The following is a 20,584-nucleotide window of genomic DNA, read 5'->3' as shown; positions in this document are numbered from 1 at the left end:
TTATTTTATTTTATATTGTATATTACCTCTATGCATGAAAGGGTTAAACCATTTGTTTCAGATGCTTTAATAATGTTTTGGACAATGTCTTTATTGATATTTTAATTGCAATTAAGCAGATATTTTTATATTTTTGGGAATATTTTCAGATATTTTACTAAAATATTCTGAATATAAAAAAAATAAAATTGGTTTTAAAACATCTGCTCAACTTTTAACCAATCAACAAGACTTTGACATCTTGTTGGTGCCTTGTGCAGACTGTGACTTAAACATATATATATTTCATGGAGCTTAAATGTTAACGACCTGTGATTCAGTCCACGTTGTTTGACCAAAGTGTTTTTCTGTGAAATCTGTGATTTTCTGTCTGAACTGAAGTACCTGTTAAACATGGAAAGTTTTGGAGGAGCCAGCTGAAAGAACCTGTCACCGCGGTGCATGCTGGGTGATATTGAGGCAGGGTAGCAGCAGCAGCGGCACCGGCTGACTCAACCTTCAGTTTCTGCTTCACTTTCAGCCGTCCGGCACTCCTCAGGTGGCCCACATCTGACACCTTATGGACGGCACCGGCTTTACCTGAGTCATGGACATCAGCGGAGGACATCTCACGGTGAGCTCACCTGTTTCTCTCTAAAGACACCTGCTGTCAAACCCAGCCGGATGAGGAGGCTGAAGCTAAAGCTAAAGCTCAGGGAAGATGCTTGTTGTTGTCGCTAGCTGCGTAGTTATCCGAGGTGTTGGACTTCTCATCTACTCATATGTCATGGTGTTGCTTTTATATAGTCTTTATATGTGTGTGATCACCCTGTTTATCCATATAAACGTCACGGCAAAGGGGCGACAAACTAATGACACGTTAACATCGCTATCGTTCATTAGCATGCTAAGCTAAGCTAGCAACCGTTACACCCCATCTCTGCCGTTAACTGGCAACATCGCTCATACATTAGCATGCTAAGCTAGGTTAGCACCCGTTACACCCCATCTCTGCGAACTGTCTCGGCCTTGTAGTTTAATTAGATGCCTCCTAGTTAAAGCTACCATAGCTGTTAGCTTCATGTTAGGTTGATCCTAGGTTAGTCGTTTTTAAATCTACATAACTCCTCTGAGCTGTCAGGTTTATACTGAGCAAACGTTAGCATTATCCTTTTAGCCTGCTAAGCTAGATGCCAACCGATTTAGCTTAGAGCCGTCTTCACCTAGTTGCAATTATAACCTAAGACAAGTAGGGGAAAATGTGTCAAACTCGAGAAATTGCCTAAAGTGGTTGCTTTTGAGTTTGTGGATTCTGAAATAAACAATTGTCAAAAGATGCAAACCTTGTAATGACGGCGACAGATCGTCTCAATAGATAACATATTGAGTTTGCTAAATATTAACTTTAGTTTAAAGGGCTGGTCTAAAACAGCTGCTTTAACCAAACAGCAGTGGTGGAACAAGTGCTCCGACATTTCACGCAAGTAAAAGTAGCAATACCACTGTGTAGAAATACTTTGTTCCTGCATTTAAAATGAACATTTTTAGCATGAAAATCCACTCAAAACCCAGCATGCAATTGGCCTATTAGAGTATGGTGTTTTTTACTCGATTATAATCATGTGAATTAATTTATGGAGTGCTATGTCAACCTGTATTCACCTTTTTAATATGACATCACAATGTATTAGTTGATTAAGATGTTTAATCTGAATCTGCAAAGTTACTTGTAAGAGTGCATTCAATTGTAGATTTGTGTCTCAGATGTCGTCGAGGTGAAGTATACAGTTTCAGAAAAAGGAGTTACGCCAGTAAAAGTACTTTTTTAAAGTTGTATCTAACTTACTATACTTAGTTTCTTTCCACCACTGCTAACATTGTCACTTACATTGTGGCTTATTTTGGACACAGTGACTCAACCCAGTCTTCTGAGAGGTTCAGAGAGTACAGCACAGCAGAAGGACAAATGACATGCTTAAATTGTGATGGAGGCACATCAGTTTCCTTGGTAACAAAGGAGCTAGGGGCTACATATTTATGTGTTTTCTCTAACTTGTCTCTCTGGACCTGCATATCTGTACTCTTAGTCAGCGCTGCCGGGGCTGGGTGTAGACGTACCTGCTGCCAGGTATTCAATGAGATAAGGCCAACAAAGCAACCGCACATTTCAGACGCCGCCCACTTCTCAGTCAAAGTAGGAAGAAACTCTTGTGAAATCAGATACTTTTGGGTCACACAGGATTGTAATTTCCTATCTTTATGAAATAAATGTGTACTTTGAAAAAAGTACCGGCACCTTTTGACTATTTCAAATGATTCTTTTTAACATTTCCAACAAAAAAAGTTGTTGGTTGTTATTCCTAGAGACCAAAGCAACCTTTTTACATGTTCTAAAACCTCAAAATATTAAACTGACATTTAGAAAAGCAGAAACAATTCATATTTTAGAAACTGGGATGTTTGTGTTTGACAGAAGATTTAAATGATTAACTGATCATGAAGATAGTTACGGATTCATTTTCTGGCATCGATTTAAGTCATCCACTGGAAAACATGCACTCTTCATGTATAAATAATTAAATGTCCAAAACACTGCCATGTTTTTGAACACATGTCATTATTTCTGAATTACTCTTATTTTCCATTTACAACAAATAGTTCCTGCGGGTAAACGATCTTTTCATGGAAAATATCACACATTTCAAAAGACAACATTATTTTTTATTGTAAACAGTGGATTGTTTTTATTCTAATCTAATGCACACAATGGACTAACATCAAACACACACAAAGATAACACTTTTGGAGCACATCCAGGAACTTTACAGACCCACAAAGATTCTAAGGACATATTCAAGAGAAAGGAAGTGATGATAACATCACGTGTTATAACTTGATATTTTGTTGGCAGTCGAAAACATGCAACTAGAGAGGGTTGATGAAAGATATAAAACCAGTCAAGATGATTTGTAAGTTTGAGTAGACATCAAATAGATAAAACTTGTGTGAATACTTTATAGTTCTAACTCACTGTTTGTTTACAGCACTCTCAGTTTACACATCACCGCACAGGTCTCTCATTACCACTTCATTACTGTCAACGTGACGCCATTCGTCCCTTTAAGTGGTTCCGTAATTCAATTTCTGCTTCGTCTCAAACCACACATCACGATAATCGGCCCTGGAGCTCCAGACGAGTTCACTCCCTGTGTGGATGGGGTTTATTCTCCTCGGTGACACACTTTGTTTCTGATGAGGCCTGTTCTGTGTTGATATGGCGTCTGTGATACATGTTGTGATCATGGACCCCTCGTCTCTGTCATGTGATGTGACATGTATGTAGTAAAGATATTCTCTTTTATCTACTTCTCTTTCATCCTTTCTTTATAACTAATGCTGTTGTTGTGATTTCAAAAAGGTGTCTGTCATCATCTGGACAACAGCTGGAAATGAGCAATGTTTGCTCAAGCTGTCCACGACCCTAAACAAACTAAACTAAAGTTCTCTCTTGCAGGTGTAGCCAGGAGGATTCGTTGACTGCCAGAGAATCATGGAGCCCGATGTGATCCGCTTGTACAGCTCCTCCCCGCCCCCGATGGAGGACGGCGCCGAGGAGGAGGACGAGTTTGGAGACTTCGACACCTTCTCCAACGTCCCTCACAGCATCAGCTTCACAGAATTCGAAACCCCGGCTAATTTTAACCAGAATGAAGCTTTTAGCGCCACTTCCCCCCCTGAGCTCCTGAACAGCAGGGGGCTGACGGCGTTCAGCCACAGCTCCTCTAACGGCACCCACAACGAGCTGTCCAAGGCTAATGGCGTTGTGCCGGGGAGCCACCTGGGCCCCTCAGAAAGAACTGAGATTAAAAAGGTCCTCTCGGGCTCTGTGGATTTCTCCGTGAGCGACAGCGAGCCGGCTGGTTGTAACGGCGGAGGCTCTGAAGTGCTAACAAACGGGTTTGCAACCTTCGATGTGCAGGGAAGCCCCTCCTCGCAGGATTCTGTCCACTCTTGTAAAAAAGCAACGTCAACTGAGGACACGGGCAGCGTCCCAGCCGAGGATGATTTTGCAGACTTTGCTGCTTTTTCCAATGCTGAAGGACACGGCAGCCAGACGGCAAACGAGGACTCGGACAATCCCCCGGGAGGCAGCTTGCTGGCGGAGGCTGCCTGCCACGAGGAGCACTGTGATGTAGAGCAGGACAACACATCAGAGGACAGGGACACAAACAGAACTGGACCCGACACGTGTGGCTCTGGTCTCGCTGAGGGCCCGGACGGCTCGTGCAACACAGACCGGGGCCCCCACTCTGACTCTGGTCCCGCTGAGGGCCCGGACGGCTCGTGCAACACGGACCGGGGCCCCCACTCTGACTCTGGTCCCGCTGAGGGCCCGGACGGCTCGTGCAACACGGACCGGGAACCCCACTCTGACTCTGGTCCCGCTGAGGGCCCGGACGGCTCGTGCAACACGGACCGGGGCCCCCCACTCTGACTCTGGTCCCGCTGAGGGCCCGGACGGCTCGTGCAACACGGACCGGGGCCCCCACTCTGACTCTGGTCCCGCTGAGGCCCCGGACGGCTCGTGCAACACGGACCGGGGCCCCCACTCTGACTCTGGTCCCGCTGAGGGCCCGGACGGCTCGTGCAACACGGACCGGGAACCCCACTCTGACTCTGGTCCCGCTGAGGGCCCGGACGGCTCGTGCAACACGGACCGGGGCCCCCACTCTGACTCTGGTCCCGCTGAGGCCCCGGACGGCTCGTGCAACACGGACCGGGAACCCCACTCTGACTCTGGTCCCGCTGAGGGCCCGGACGGCTCGTGCAACACAGACCGGGAACCCCACTCTGACTCTGAACAAAGAGACGTAGCTTTTGCACAGGAGGCCTCAGAGGCAGTTTGCACTAACAGACCCCTCACCCTGAACGGGGTGGATGTAGCCGACGGGGACGACTCCACAGACGGAGGCAGTGAAGACGACCTCTCTCCGGACGCTGAGGAGGGACAGTCTGACGGGAAGGGCTCCGGGAACGAGACGGAGACGTCGTTGGGTCGGCCGCTCTCCACAGAAGCTCTGGAGGAGTTTGGGGACATCAGCACCACGGGCTCGGTGCCCTCTCCGCCGCTCCAGGGGGAGACCGCCGCCACGCCCGCCCACTACAGCCAGCTGGCGGAGGACGACGACGAGGACTACGGGGATTTTGGAGACGCCGGCTCATTCAGCGGTCAGGGCTTTGCAGACTTTGAACAGCTGGACGTGCAGCAGGAGCCGAGCCGGACGGAGAGTCCTGCTCCTGCTCAGGAAGCTACAAACACAGAGGAGGTGGAGGAGGAGGTGGAGGAGGATGACTTTGGAGACTTTAACTCCCCCAAATTTCACGCCAGTGGAACCGTGGGGGAGGAGGATGGAGGCAAGTTTGAAGACTTCCCCGTCAGCAACAGTTTTGGTAACTTCAGCTCGGCCGCAGACGGGGAGGCGGACACAGGGTGGAGCGCCTTCGGAGATCAGCAGCAGCAGCAACAGGTGGAGGAGGAGGAGTCCTGGGCGGCGTTCAGCGAGGAGCCGAGCATCGCACCTCCTGCAGAGAGCAGAACGGAGGAGGAGGAGGAGGAGGAGGAGTGGCATGAAAGTGAAGTCCCTGCAGTCAGTGAGGAAACCAGCAGCACAGACAGACAGGCGGTAAGCAGGAAGTGAACATGCTGCAGTTATTCATGCATTAGCCCATATCAGGATTTCATTTATGTAGAGCTGCAAAGCAAGAGAACAATGGCCGTTTATGAGAATTGGCATTAATAAGTTGCAAAAGTAGCCGGCCAGACTTCAGCAGTTTGACTTTGATTTGTTTCCTGTTTCTAATAACGCTATACATCTGCAAACCCTTTTTTGCTGTGTTCATTGAAAGCCACAAAATCCTTCTAGAAACAGCGTCCCCATAAAGTTGGATACTCCAGACATTACTTCACAACGAGGTATCGACAAAAATGAAAACGGAGGTAGACATCTTTGAGACGGATATCTAAACGATTACACGTCAAACCAGACATACATGCATTTTGAGTAATACAAGAAATAACTCTTTAATATGAAATAAATACAAAATAAGCAATAAAAAGGATTTTGATTATTATTTAATCAAGCTACTTTTCCTCAACACACTGTAATAACTTCCCCTGTTCTGAGATGAGGAGGTCCATCCAGCAAAAAGGAGAAAACATGTGTGAAAGAAACATGTTTTTTAAATTCCAAACATACTTTGAAATCCATAATTGACACTAATATCTAACTGAAATCTCTGCTGTACGCAAACTAAAAAGAGGAAGTCGTCCTGAAGGATCACATTTCAATCAGTGTATCGTTTGTCAATATCCAGCTGAGTCAGCAGCACCCTTACAGCATCTCCCACTGTTTGTATTCGAACAGTTAGTGACAGAGGTCGGCTCCTGAAGGACGAAGAGAATACAGTTTGCTCACAGGGAAAACCATCCTATGCTTTCAGAGGAGAGGTGTGGACAGTGCAGTTATATAGGTACACACACTCACACACACTGTTAATACAGAGTGGCAATGGGACCTGCTCCGGTATTTGAGGTGAACTGCATTATCACACACACTGGTAGTGAAGTCTGCAGCTTGCATCAGTGACGCTGGATCTCCTTCATCATCATGCAGTGTTAGCAGCCAGAATAACCAGTGTGACACAAGTGTTAAAGTGTCTGCTCTGGATTCAGTGTGAGGGGGAGGAGTGTGCCATATTCCAATTTAAAAAGTGCCATATGCAGAGGCTTTGATCATGTTTATTGGGTTTCTCCAACAGCATACAGTTATTCTATCAGAGCATGCATCAGAAGTAGGTCAACAATTCTTCACTTTATAGAACAATAGGTAGAGTAACAATGTAAATACTGCTTAACACCAGGGCAACTAAATCCCACACAGACGGAAGACAAACACAAAATAAATAAATAGAAAACCAGTCAGCTAACACACACGTCAATAATAAATGTCTGTACGGCAGCACCTCTTCCCCGCGACAACCCATCCAGTGTTGGGACCCCTCCGAAACGCAAAAGTTTAATCAGGAATGTTTTGGAACTTTATCCGTTTAAATAAATGAAATGTATTTGAGGAGCCACTCACTGCCCCTTATCCGTTTACATTCAGCTCTGTCAATCTACTCCATTGAAATAGAGGTGCCTGCCTCAAATAGGAAAGATATGGAACACACCCCCTTCTGGTGAAGACTTAAACTGCTTTTTGGATATGCTCGGAACAAAGAAACCCTCGTCTTGTGATGTTTGTCAATTTGAGTATGCACGGCTGCATGTCAATAGGATATTAGGTTATTTTGACCAGACATGCAAACAGCTTGGATGGAGTATTGATTCTAATAAAGTAGTAATATGTTGTGCATGTGAACTGTCACTTTCTTCAGTGACAGCCATCTTCTCAGCTGGGTGTGGTGAGCAGCACACCCAGCTGCAACTGTCAGGGAGAACCAGATTATTGGACAGGGTGCAGCAGCCTACATTTCATATGTTGCTGTAGGGCAGCTCAATTATCGTATTTTAATCGCAATTACGATTATGGCTTACAACGATTACGAAAACATTTTTTTTATTTTATTAATTAATTATTTTTTTGGTTTTTCCGTTGAATTCTACTTAAAGTTCAGGTAATCAACTGTTAAAAACGTGCTGTTCACATTTCTTTCTCCAATAAATTGATGTTTTCAAAGTAAATGGATAATCGTTTTTAATAATCGTGATATCAATTATTGACCCAAATAATCCAGATTATGATTTTTGCCATAATCGAGCAGCCCTATGTTGCTGTGGGGATGGGACTTTTGTTGTAAACACCTTCAAAGTCCTAAAGCACTAAGCATTTGAAAGGTGACTGCCCATCTTCATTAACTTGGTGAAAGATTATTAAGATAATTCATCAAGGGTTTGAGTTCAGTAACTTTTTAAAACTGGTGTGACATAGGGATGCATACCGGTATCCGGTATTACCGAAATACCGGTTACTGGTGGCTACGGTATACCGTACCGAAATCAGTTCCGGTTTCGATACTTTAAAAAAAAAAAAAAAAAAAAAGTTTTTAAATTATTTTGAAAAGTGAGTCCGTGGCCCGTGATGGCGGGTGTTATAAATTAGATTGCATAATCGTTTTTCTTCATATTTTATGTATTTTTCATTGTTCAATACTAGAAAGGTAAAAGTCCCACAAATGGACTGTGATGGGATTTGTTTTCTCTCACCAGTGAAGGCATGTTGATTTTAAAGATGAGATTTGTTTGTTTGTGCAATGCCGAGATCTCATGACCTTTATTCTATTATGTATTTGTTCTCTAGTCGAATCTCAGGTTTAACATTAATTATAACGGTGTCTGTTTGCATTGACAAGATGTGCTATTCACGCGGCACACCTGATGGCGGGTGTTATAAAAGATATTCCATAATCGGTTTTCTTCATATTTGTTATGTATCTTTCATTGTTTGTTCAGCACTAAAAGGTCCAAGAAGTCCCACAATCGAATTTAATATTCATTTGACATGTTAACTATATCGTAAAACGCTTCATGGGAGTAATTGTGGGATGATACATTTTCAAAGTATCACGATATGTATCGGTTGAGTATCGGTATCGTTCAGTGGTATCGGTATCGTCAAAAAGTCAACGATATGCATCCCTAGTCCTGTGACATGATGGTAGAAATCCACCAACACTCCTGTCGTGGTTTACTGTACGGGTGGAGACACATTTTGTGAGAGAGAACAAATTTGATCACTCCTTTTTTTTAATTTAAGTATGGCAAACTTGTCAAAGACTCTCTGGTCAATTTATTAATGTTTAAAATCTATCTTTGAAATGGCTGTGAGCTAGAGCCTTCATGGAAATCAGTGTTAAGCAACCTATCACGCGTCACACCGTCTGTACCGTGAAGCTCTTCCACTTGTTTTCTCTCAGCGCTGCCTCACACTAACACAAGCTGAGAAGTACTGGAGGTACACAGATGTGATACATTAGAAGTCAACGCATCCACACATATATTTGTACCACTAACACAGTCTATCTTTAAAACGGCTTGTAGTCTTTTGCACATCTGTGTCAGGTGGCCAGATGTTGCAGGTAAGGGTTTGCGACAAAACATCGAACGTATTTGCTTTTCGTTTCTCTTGCTTGGATCCATTAAGCAGTTTTAAATGATCAGCTCTCCTTCAAGAAATGCTTCTGATATTAGCAGAACGGATCACACTAACCTTTGCATGCTTGCCCCATGATTTGATGCACGATGGAAGGAAGAACTCCCGGCATCACTTCTGAGCTGCAGCTTTTTAGTCCAGGAGGAACTTTACAGAAGCTTTTTGAGTAAAGCTGCAGGTGTTCAACTCTTACGGCCCGTCCACACAGCGGCGTTGGAAGCTTCTGCCCATTCACTTTGAATGGGGTGACGTCACTTTTCGCCGAACTGCATTGTGGGAAGCAGAGCGGAGCTTTCCTGGCGTTTCAGGCTGCAAAAGTTGAGCAATGTTCAACTTTTGAAGCTTCTGAAGCTTTCGGTGGAAGCGTCAGCCAATCAAATCATATGCCAGTACAAGCTCTAGCCAATCAAACCGCTGCTTGTGTGTCAGGGGCGGGAGATTCATGTGATTGGTTGTTGGTCGAGCTTCAGACATGCCCGCCGGCAAGCTTTTTCCAAAGCCGCTGTGTGGACGGGCCGTTAGTGGTTTCCTGAAGTCCTCAGATAGCAGATACAAGTGCTCCGTAGGATGTCTGTAACCGACTGCTGTCTCTCTGCAGCTGTGCATCCGGCTGGAGAAGCTGTTTCAGGGCAGCTTCCCTCAGGCGGCCGCTCCCCCGGTGGAGGACCAGGTGATGTCTCTGAAGAATCTTCTGGAACCGGAGGAGAACCATCAGCCAGGAGGCGAGGAGAAGGAGAAGAGGTCGCCCTGCAGCCGGTGAGCCTCCTCAGAGGGACCTCAAACATACACTGGAACAGGAAGTGCTCTAAAGCTTGGAGAATAGTCGCTTTTTAAAAAGCTGCTTTTTTTTTGCATTCATTTCGTGAATCGAATGAACTGTTTAGAGATAAAATGCAATCATTTCTATAATCCACATGTTCTTACAAAATTATTTTCTTTAATCCATTTTTTCGAAAACAAAATGTCCTCTGCTCTCCTGCTTGCCCTTTTCAAAGTGAGACACACATGTATTAACAGGGCAGTCCAGCAACAGTCTGACATCACCATAATATACATTTATGTTAACACAATACCAGAAAACCTTATTTTGTGATTTCATCAATCTCCCTCTCTCCTGCGTTTGTTCTCTGCTGAATGAATATTAAGTATCTTAGTATTTTAAAGCCCATCCCTCCCTGGTGTGTGACTCTCTGTCTCTCTCTTAGGGCTGTACCCGAATATCCGAATATTAGTTTGTTGGAGTACTATTCGGGTTTCAATTTCGTTATTCAGATTTCGTTTTTTTATTTATTTATTTTTATTTATTGAAATCTCCAATATCAACGTAAGAGCTTGTTCGGGGGTGCTAACAGTTAACCATAAACGTTATCGTTTACTTTCTCCGTCTTTATATGTAGATGTTACTTTTCTCCGTAAATCTCCGTCACGTTGTTTCCATAGCAACAACAACTTCCTGTCAACTGCGCTAACTCTCCTTCAAAATAAAAGCATGTCCATACAAAATAGAAAGCCAAGCCAAATTACACTTAAGACATATACAACTGCAACGAAAGTAACAAACGAAATGCGATATCCTTTTCAATTTCAAAGAACACAAATTGGGTTAATATCTATAAAACAACAATACTGTAGAAGAACAAAAATAATGCCGTGAATAAACCGAAATACACGTGTCGAAGCGCTTCGCTGCTGATTACTACTGAATATCCGGAGCCCGAAAAATGGTATTCAGGACAGCCCTACTCTCTCTCTGTGTGTGTGTGTGTGACTCTCTGTCTCTGTGTGTGTGTGTGACTCTCTCTGTGTGTGTGTGTGTGTGTGTGTGTGTGTGTGTGTGTGTGTGTGTGTGTGTGTGTGTGTGTGTGTGTGTGACTCTCTGTCTCTCTGTGTGTGTCTCTTTCTCTCTGTGTGTTTGACTCTCTGTCTCTGTGTGTGTGTGTGTGACTCTCTGTCTCTGTGTGTGTGACTCTCTGTGTGTGTGTCTCTCTGTGTGTGTGTGTCTCTCTGTGTGTGTGTGTGTGACTCTCTGTCTCTCTGTGTGTGTGTGTGTGTGTCTCTGTGTGTGTCTCTCTGTCTCTCTGTGTGTGTGTCTCTCTGTGTGTGTGTCTCTCTGTCTCTCTGTGTGTGTGACTCTCTGTCTCTCTGTGTGTGTGTCTCTCTGTGTGTGTGTGTGTGTGTGTGTGTGTGTGTGTCTCACTGTCTCTCTGTGTGTGACTCTCTGTCTCTCTGTGTGTGTGACTCTCTGTCTCTCTGTGTGTTTGACTCTCTGTCTCTCTGTGTGTTTGACTCTCTGTCTCTCTGTGTGTTTGACTCTCTGTCTCTCTGTGTGTTTGACTCTCTGTCTCTCTGTGTGTGTGACTCTCTGTCTCTCTGTGTGTGTGACTCTCTCTGTGTGTGTGTGTGTCTCTGTGTGTGTCTCACTGTCTCTCTGTGTGTGTGACTCTCTGTCTCTCTGTGTGTGTGACTCTCTGTGTGTGTGTGTGTGTCTCTGTGTGTGTCTCACTGTCTCTCTGTGTGTGTGTCTCTCTGTCTCTCTGTGTGTGTGACTCTCTGTCTCTCTGTGTGTGTCTCTCTCTGTGTGTGTGTGTGTGTGTGTGTGTGTCTCACTGTCTCTCTGTGTGTGACTCTCTGTCTCTCTGTGTGTGTGACTCTCTGTCTCTCTGTGTGTGTGACTCTCTGTCTCTCTGTGTGTGTGACTCTCTGTCTCTCTGTGTGTGTGAGACTCTCTGTCTCTCTGTGTGTGTGACTCTCTGTCTCTCTCTGTGTGTTTGACTCTGTCTCTCTGTGTGTGTGACTCTCTGTCTCTCTCTGTGTGTTTGACTCTGTCTCTCTGTGTGTGTGACTCTCTGTGTGTGTGACTCTCTGTGTGTGTGTGACTCTCTGTGTGTCTCTCTGTGTGTGTGTCTCTCTGTCTCTCTGTGTGTGTGACTCTCTGTCTCTCTGTGTGTTTGACTCTCTGTCTCTCTGTGTGTGTGTCTCTCTGTCTCTCTGTGTGTGTGACTCTCTGTCTCTCTGTGTGTTTGACTCTCTGTCTCTCTGTGTGTGTGTCTCTCTGTCTCTCTGTGTGTGTGACTCTCTGTCTCTCTGTGTGTTTGACTCTCTGTCTCTCTGTGTGTGTGACTCTCTGTGTGTTTGACTCTCTGTCTCTCTGTGTGTTTGACTCTCTGTCTCTCTGTGTGTTTGACTCTCTGTCTCTCTGTGTGTTTGACTCTCTGTCTCTCTGTGTGTTTGACTCTCTGTCTCTCTGTGTGGGACTCTCTGTCTCTCTGTGTGTTTGACTCTCTGTCTCTCTGTGTGTTTGACTCTCTGTCTCTCTGTGTGTTTGACTCTCTGTCTCTCTGTGTGGGACTCTCTGTCTCTCTGTGTGTTTGACTCTCTGTCTCTCTGTGTGTTTGACTCTCTGTCTCTCTGTGTGGGACTCTCTGTCTCTCTGTGTGTGTGTGTGACTGTGTGTTTGACTCTCTCTGTCTCTGTGTGTGTTTCAGGTCAGTTCAAGGCGGCGTGTGGTCGCAGCTTCAGGACATCCACGAGTCGTTCGGCCTCAGATACCAGTGGGGGGGCTCCTACTGCAACAAAGCACTACTCTGCTGCCTGGGCATCGACACCCGCAATATTGTAAGTCTCTGCTGGACCCTCAGTGGCCTCTCAGTGGCCTAACACCTAATTAGTTCAGCTGGAAAGAAATGTAAAATCACTGCAGCTGCATGCACAAAATGTCCTCAATGTGTGTCATGTAGGATGTAATAGGAGCTATGTTGTCCCCAAATGACTTTCTGACATTTGATGACACTTAAAGTGATCTGTACCCTCTATTGACCTCTTCATGCAGCCATTAGGCTCTGCAACATGAAAGTAAACCTTCCCCTCAGAGACATTGTGTTTACATGAACTCCTCAGCAGGATTGTGTGTGATATCTAGAGTTGTTTCTGACCTGCTGCTTCACTGTGCAGCTGTTCACGGGACAGAAGAAGCAGCCGGTCATCGTGCCCATGTACGCCGCCAGCCTGGTGAGTCCTGCACCTTCACACACACACACACACACACACACACACACACACACACACACACACACACCACACACACACAACACACACACACACACACACACACACACACACACACACACACACATACACATACAGTTCATGTGTTTACTGATAATCATGTAGCCACAAACGGGGGCTTCTCAGCGTCACCATTATATTCATTTGGCTGGGAACCGTCTCATATTTATAGTCCAACAAGGATGAGACTGTGCATCTGATATCTGGGTGAAAACATTATCAACATCAGTCTTGATAACTCATCTTCTGGTTTTGGACTTCACAAAAGCAACAATCTGATGTTTCCTTGAGGCTTTAGCCTTTCAAAAAGGACACTCGCTGCAAGTAAAGGGAGGGACGTATAGAGATGAGTTATATTCCTTAAAGACGGACATCAAACTCCTCCTGGGTGTGTTTCCAATAGTATTTATAAAATGAGTTAGGAAGGACAGTAACCTCTCATAGCACCAGTGTTGCTGCACCTCTGATTTCAGACTGTTTCATGCATGTCTCACTTTCTAAAAAAAGATGTATGAGCATATTCACAGGAGACATGAACAAGCTTTCGAAAACTGACCTGTAGTAATGATAATAACTGTGTGTGTGTGTGTGTGTGCAGGGGATGCTGGAACCCACCAAAGAGCCCGTGAAGCCCGTCTCTGCAGCGGAGATGATCACCTCGATAGCCCAGACCCCTCCTCCGGCTCCAGAGACAAAAACCTCGTGTCCCGCAGACTCAGCCCCGGTGAGACGGAGACACGGAGACACACTCATAGGATATTAGATTTACTGACACCTGAGGGTCTGCACGCTGATTTATAAAATGCTGTATTAGACTTGTTTTGTTCATGCAGACCCAAAATCTGTGTATGTATTGATGTATTTTAAGTGTGTATCAAATAGCAGCAGAGTTAATGGATATGGATTTTCGGCTCAGGGAAAATCCATGTGTTCATTTTTTTCTGCATGTGAGTTTTTGTTTTATGTCAATTTCAGGCTTCGATACGCACAGAGCACTTGATGTATAACCTGACCTCCTCTCTCCTCTCCAGCAGGAGGCGCTCCCCCCCGTCCAGTTTGACTGGAGCAGCAGTGGCCTTACCAACCCTCTGGATGGTAGGTGACCCCCGACCCTCACACTGAACCCCTCCCACTCCTCGCTTCTGGCTCTCGTCTGTCTTTCTCAAACCTTTCTAACTCAGTCTTTTCTCACACCCTGACTCAGCATGGACATGTCAGATATGTAACACGTTGTAGATGCATAAAACGTTCTTCATTAGGAAACGATCCACAAACATTACAACACTGCTGGGGAAACAAATGGTGAACCTAAGAAGAGGCAGGGACAGGAAGTCAGACCCTTTGGAGGGCGACTGTGGCAGGAGACGTTCTTTGGGCGTTTTGACAGTTTTTTAAGCCTTTTAAGTTTAGTTGAACAAATGATCAATCATTCAAATAATGCCAGGTACCTGTGTTATTTGACCTTGGACACACACATAGAGAGCTGCTTAGGAAGTGTTTCCTAATTATACTTTCTAATGTTGAATAACAACTAAATACGGACATAATTAAGTATTTATCCGCAGTGAGTGAAGGTGGATCTTTCCCGTTAACCCTCTTGATAAAACAACATGGCCGCTCTGCATGAAGACACGTCTAACATAGAGCTGACTCTACTCTTCTGACACTGCTGCACGTTTCTGGTTTCTTCTTCTCTCTCTGTGTGTGTGTGTGTGTGTGTGTGTGTGTGTGTGTGTGTGTGTGTGTGTGTGTGTGTGTGTGTGTGTGTGTGTGTGTGTGTGTGTGTGTGTGTGTGTGTGTGTGTGTGTGTGTGTGTGTGTGTGTGTGTGTGTGTGTGTGTGTGTGTGTGTGTGTGTGTGTGTGTGTGTGTGTGTGTGTGTGTGTGTGTGTGTGTGTGTGTGTGTGTGTGTGTGTGTGTGTGTGTGTGTGTGTGTGTGTGTGTGTGTGTGTGTGTGTGTGTGTGTGTGTGTGTGTGTGTGTGACCCTGTGCAGCCAGCGGAGGCTCTTCTCTGTTAAATCTGGATTTCTTTGGTCCTGTGGAGGATTCAGGCTCCAGCAGCTCTCCCTCCATCCCAGGTCAGCAGCTGATCCCTGCCTCCTCTTCTTCTTCCTCTTCCTCCTCCTCCTCTTCTTCCTCCTCCTCCTCTTCCTCCTCCTCCTCCTCTTCTTCTTCCTCCTCCTCTTCCTCCTCCTCTTCCTCCTCCTCCTCCTCTTCTTCTTCTTCTTCTTCCTCCTCCTCTTCTTCTTCCTCCTCTTCTTCTTCCTCCTCCTCTTCTTGATATGAACCACACATCTCCGCTTTCTGCTGCTCGCCTCTGGTAGAATTTAGCGTAAATCGGAAGGTTTCATGAGTATCATAATAAGTGTTTATCATGTGGAGTCAGATCAAGAGTTGACTTAGTAAGAAGTACTTTTTCACATCCACAAATTATACTTTGTATTTGGGTTAGGGGTTATCTCCATAACGATAAACAGAGGAGATAACAAAAATAAGTACGAAAAATAGGAACAATAAAAAACTACAGTATTTGAAGTATATGTGTACCAAAAAAACTCCATGACGTGTACATTTAAAAAACAAAAAGTATATAAAACAAACATGTTAATGTTTTTGACATACAGGAAAATAAGAAAAATACTTTGTTTTATTCAAAGTGGGAAGGAGTGTCACTTTGCGCCACCTGCTGCTTCTTTAAGAAGAGACACAATACTTCACACATAAAATAAATAAAATAGTGACACAATAATGCAAGAAAAGTGAGTTTTTCTCAAAGTGAGAAGTTAACTGTCTGCTTTTTTTCAATTCTCCTTTTTAACTAAACGTTACAGAAAGAGTTTTGCTCACTTCCTGTGAATCTTCATAAAAACTACGAATGAAAACAACCTTGAATGACAAGAGAAAACTTTTGCTTTGACTCTTCGTCGTCTCGTCCTCCCAGTAGGCGTGGATCCCGGAGCTGTACGAGCTGACGACGGCGAAGCTGGACTCGAGTGGCCCGGGGAGTCGAGTCGCCGACGCCTTCGCCCGCCTGATGTCCACCATGGAGAAGACCAGCACCTCCACCAGGTCAGAGAGGAGAGGAGGAGGGGTCATGTGACTGAGTGTTTATGGTTAGAGGCCGGAAAAAGGTTCTCTGGTTAATACAAGTGGGAGAGATTTCCCCGTTTTATTCTACAACATAATCTACTCGGTAAATACCCCACTCGTGAATACAAAAAAACCTTAGCTGCTAACATTTATCTAAATGAGACGACTTAACGTCGTCACGCCCAACATTAGCTGCCGCTAGCTTAGCGGTGGTGGTGTGAAGTCATGTGACCGTGCTGTATTTCCTTTATAGCCCAACATTAGCTTTTCAGCTAAATCTAACAGTTTTTATTGTTATATATGATGTATCCTTCATCACTGCACCGCTCTTTCTGCTCAGGTGTGTATTCAAGTGTGTGTGGTAACGTGTGTGTGTGTGTGTGTGTGTGACAGGAAGCCGAGGAAGGAGGAGAATCTGAGCGACGAGGCGTCCAAAGTGATCTCCCTTCTGCCCGACCTCTCCTTCATGCAGGCCAAAGTTTTGATGTTTCCCGCCACGCTGACGCCGCTCGGCTGCCAGGCAACCACAGACTAAAGCCCCGCCCCCCTCAACTGACATCATCAACCAACACCTAAGCCCCGCCTCCTGACTCGGCCCATTTTAACCAGTTCTCGTTGTCTTCTTCTTTTGCCGCGGCTCAGTTCTTCCCTTTCATACTTTTTTATTTTTATTAAGTTGCGCTTTTCTTTTATGATCACAGGAAACGGGGGGGGAGCGCTCAGACGACGACCTGCACAGAATAGGAGATTAATTAATTTATAGAGTTGCTAATTTATAGAGGAAGGTGTAGAAGTGTTCTAGAAGAATCGTCATGTATATAATCAGGGATTCAATGTTTAATTTCCTTTCTTTTGTTTTTTATTCTGAATGATTTCTGGATGATTTTGAGTGTCTGAAGGAAACACTGGCCGAATCAAAGTGAAGTGGTATATATGTTTAAATTAATACATTTATAAACATATATATAAAATCTATATATATATTTATCGACTTGAAACCACACTGCCTGCAGAATCCAGCTGATCGTCTTGTGTTTAAAGGCCTTAGTTTTTACCCGTAGATTTTAACGTTTCTTTAACCCGATCCGTGTCTTTCTTTCTGTTTGTAATTGAACAGCTTTTTAACGTAAATTATTTCACACCGCATTTACTTTTTCCAGTCTATCCCCCGTTTCTAGAACTGAAGGACGACTGTTTATATTTGCTTTGGGAGCCGACTAAACGCTGGTGTGTCTTTTCATTTTTATTCCATGTTTAATTTTTCTACACATTCCAGCATTTGGATATAAAACAAGTTTCCTTCCTTGTTTGAGTCCGCACTCACTGTTCCTCATTTGTTGTTTTGGGGGGGGGGGGGGTTAAAACAGGACTTTTTTTGGGTTAAAACCACTTTAACTTAAGGTTTCTCGTCAGTGAAGGTCGACTCGAATCAGAAGGGAATTAAGGGACCAAAGTCTGCTTCCTCGTGTCGGGTTTTGTTCTGTTCCTAATATGAAGTGCTTTTTGTTGTTGCCGCTCATGTTTTGTTGTTGTTTTGCTCATACTACTGTCAGCCCGTCTCCCAGGAGGATTTTGCACATTGTAAAGATGAAATGGATGTAATCATAGTTCACTGTGGCTTTAGACTGTGTACAGTTAAACTATGGACTGTCAAATGTTACGGGAAAATTCCTATGGAAAAAGACTGAATCACTTGAAGAGCCTGTCAAACGGTTTTCGTGCATGCCCGGGTTCTTTTGAGACTATAAGTGTGTAAATTTTACTTTTAGTGTACACAAGAAATTAAAATAGTTATCTTCTCCGCTCGCTTCTGTTTCTTTCGGACATGAACACTTTCATCAACCAAGTCTTGTTTTATTTAAGGAGTTCTCTCAGACATGCAGGAAAATATGTATCAATTCTGGCCAAAATGTTAAAGGGTCGGGTGTTCACTTCAGAAACACTTTGTTATATTCCATGGAATGCTCTTAACATCCCGATGGCAATGAATATCTTAAATGCTTTGACAATAAATACATACAAACATGTCATCTGTGGAAGCCGTGGCGCTGTAAAAAGCACGACCAATCATCTGAGCCGGCCCGGCTAAAATAACTGGATGGCCTACCTGCCTGTCAGCCTTCCATCTGGGCACAAACTGATCTCGTGCCCTCATCGGTCATGTGTGTGTTCGTGTGTGTTGGAGGAGGGGCTCAGGAAGTCTGAAGGAAGGGGCGGATTTTTTTCGGCGGCGTACTTTCAAATTCGAGCGCACTCGAGCTGGGGGGTATACTACGAAGCAGGATTTTCGTTTAGCCAGCTAACTTCAGGGAAAACTCGGGGTTTCCGGTCCTACGAAGCTGTTTCTCTTTTTAGCAGGCTAGATCTCCATGGTAACTTATGCTGTGCGGCTAACCTGGGGGGTAGGCTATACTACGAATCTAGTTAAACATATCCTGGATATGTTTTCAGTTATCCGGTTGACTTAATCCAAAACATACGCGCTCTCGCTAAACTGTCCTACGACGCTGGCTATCAACTCATTCGCTCAAGCCATCCGTGTCCTATCTAGTTAGGTGCGCGTTCACATAAAATGGGTGGTATCTGGAGCATTCGAGTGAGTGCAGACGTCGATGTGTCCCATTTATCATTCATATCACATCACATCATAATGTAGGCCATATCATATATCTCCTTATCTGAGTCAGCTGAGCCGTGCAACACTCAGTGTCACATACTGTATGCAGAAGTATTATTTTAAGCAACACATTAAGTTGACGAAACACTCGAGTTAAATGTAGGCTAATTAAAGTCAGATCCACTCGTGTGTTAGACGGGGCAGTGATATCATAAACCTGTTAATGTACGCATTCAAACACTGTTACCAGCTATGTGGCTTTGATCCTGGATAAAGTGTTTAAGTAATGGATGTTTAAAGTTTAACTTCTTCATATGTCTAATATTAAAGTTCACTTTTCATTCAGGAAGTATGACGCTGCGCTGGCAGTACGCTTCTCCATGTTTGTGATTGGTCGAATGCTCCAGATACCACCCCTTTCATGTGAACGCGCACCTAACTAGATAGGACACGGCTGGCTTGAGCGATCCACTTGATAACCAGCGTCGTAGTACAGTTTAGCGAGAGCGCGTATGTTTTGGATTAGGCCAACCGGCTAACTCAAACATATCCAGGTTAGGTTGAACCAGCTTCGTAGTACAGGCCCCAGGTTTCTCCTTTCTTACCTACCCTACCTTTAATAGAGGCTAACTTGTGCTAACAAATAAATAGACATTACATTGTTTATAAATTAAATTAACCTGTAAAGAAAAATGCCAAAAACATTTGCATTATGTTTGAAGAAATGCATTAAATTCACTGTAAAATAATAATGATAGAAATATAAAATGTACAAATTAATTTAGTCTTTAAATGTAACCTATTTTTATTTAATTACACTATTAACTAGCGTAGCCAATTTATTTATTTGTACAAGTTATTTAACATTTAGAGACTGAATAATTAAGAATGCTATACTATTACTAAAATGAGGTAATATCAATAACATGTTTATTTTCTTTTTTTCTAATACATCATTTACATTTGTTTTTATTAAATCAAATTAAATGCCTAAGTTATTTATTAGTTTAAATCAAACAGTTCCTCTCTCACATATCCTCTCAAATTAAAAAAATGTAATCAATCGAGATAAAATCTGTTAAAAATAAAAGACAGGAAGACAAAGATGAGATCATATTCATTTAATGTATAAAATAAAATTACTAAAGTGCCCCCCCCCCCTCAGAGCTGAATCCTCATCACATTCAAATAATAATAATAATAATAATCGCCGTCAGAAGGAAACATGATGTATTGCATAGGAGAAGGCACCGATGTACAGAATCACTTCATCCCTCCCTTTAATGTCCAGTACAAACCTGCAGAGCCACAGAGCTGCTACAAACAACAACAACAACATAATAATACAAACATTTGGTTTGAACAACCAATCTTTCATTCTCTGGATGGAAACAGACAGAAGAGTCAGGATAAACAACATGGAGCCAGTTTAAAAATGATTAAATCGATTAAATCTAAATGAAATAAGGGTTTGGGAAGTCACATTCTTCAGACTTTTGTTCATTTTTATAGTAAAAATGTTCAAATTTAGAACCAAAGAACAAGAAGAAGAGTTTAAAAAACACACAGCACCATTTAACTTATTCTTCATAAAAAACAGTGTGTAATGTAAATATTTTATTA

At 43.7% G+C, this 20,584-nt stretch overlaps 1 protein-coding gene across 1 annotated transcript; it reads left to right on the top strand.

The window, feature by feature from the left end:
• Positions 1–432: 432 nt before the first annotated feature.
• On the top strand, positions 433–18,145 carry LOC117535163 (aftiphilin-like). Its single transcript, XM_034199537.1, is given in 12 exon segments — positions 433–613; positions 3,494–4,298; positions 4,480–5,663; positions 9,790–9,947; positions 12,677–12,806; positions 13,143–13,199; positions 13,855–13,980; positions 14,288–14,351; positions 15,249–15,332; positions 16,199–16,206; positions 16,208–16,323; positions 16,738–18,145. Coding segments are annotated over 11 exon segments (2,838 nt in total). The 5' UTR covers positions 433–613; positions 3,494–3,529; the 3' UTR covers positions 16,880–18,145.
• Positions 18,146–20,584: the final 2,439 nt, after the last annotated feature.

Source organism: Gymnodraco acuticeps, unplaced genomic scaffold (assembly GCF_902827175.1).
Source record: "Gymnodraco acuticeps unplaced genomic scaffold, fGymAcu1.1, whole genome shotgun sequence".
In the NCBI taxonomy this organism is placed as follows: Eukaryota; Metazoa; Chordata; class Actinopteri; order Perciformes; family Bathydraconidae; genus Gymnodraco; species Gymnodraco acuticeps.
This window is presented reverse-complemented; position numbering and strand designations above follow the sequence as displayed.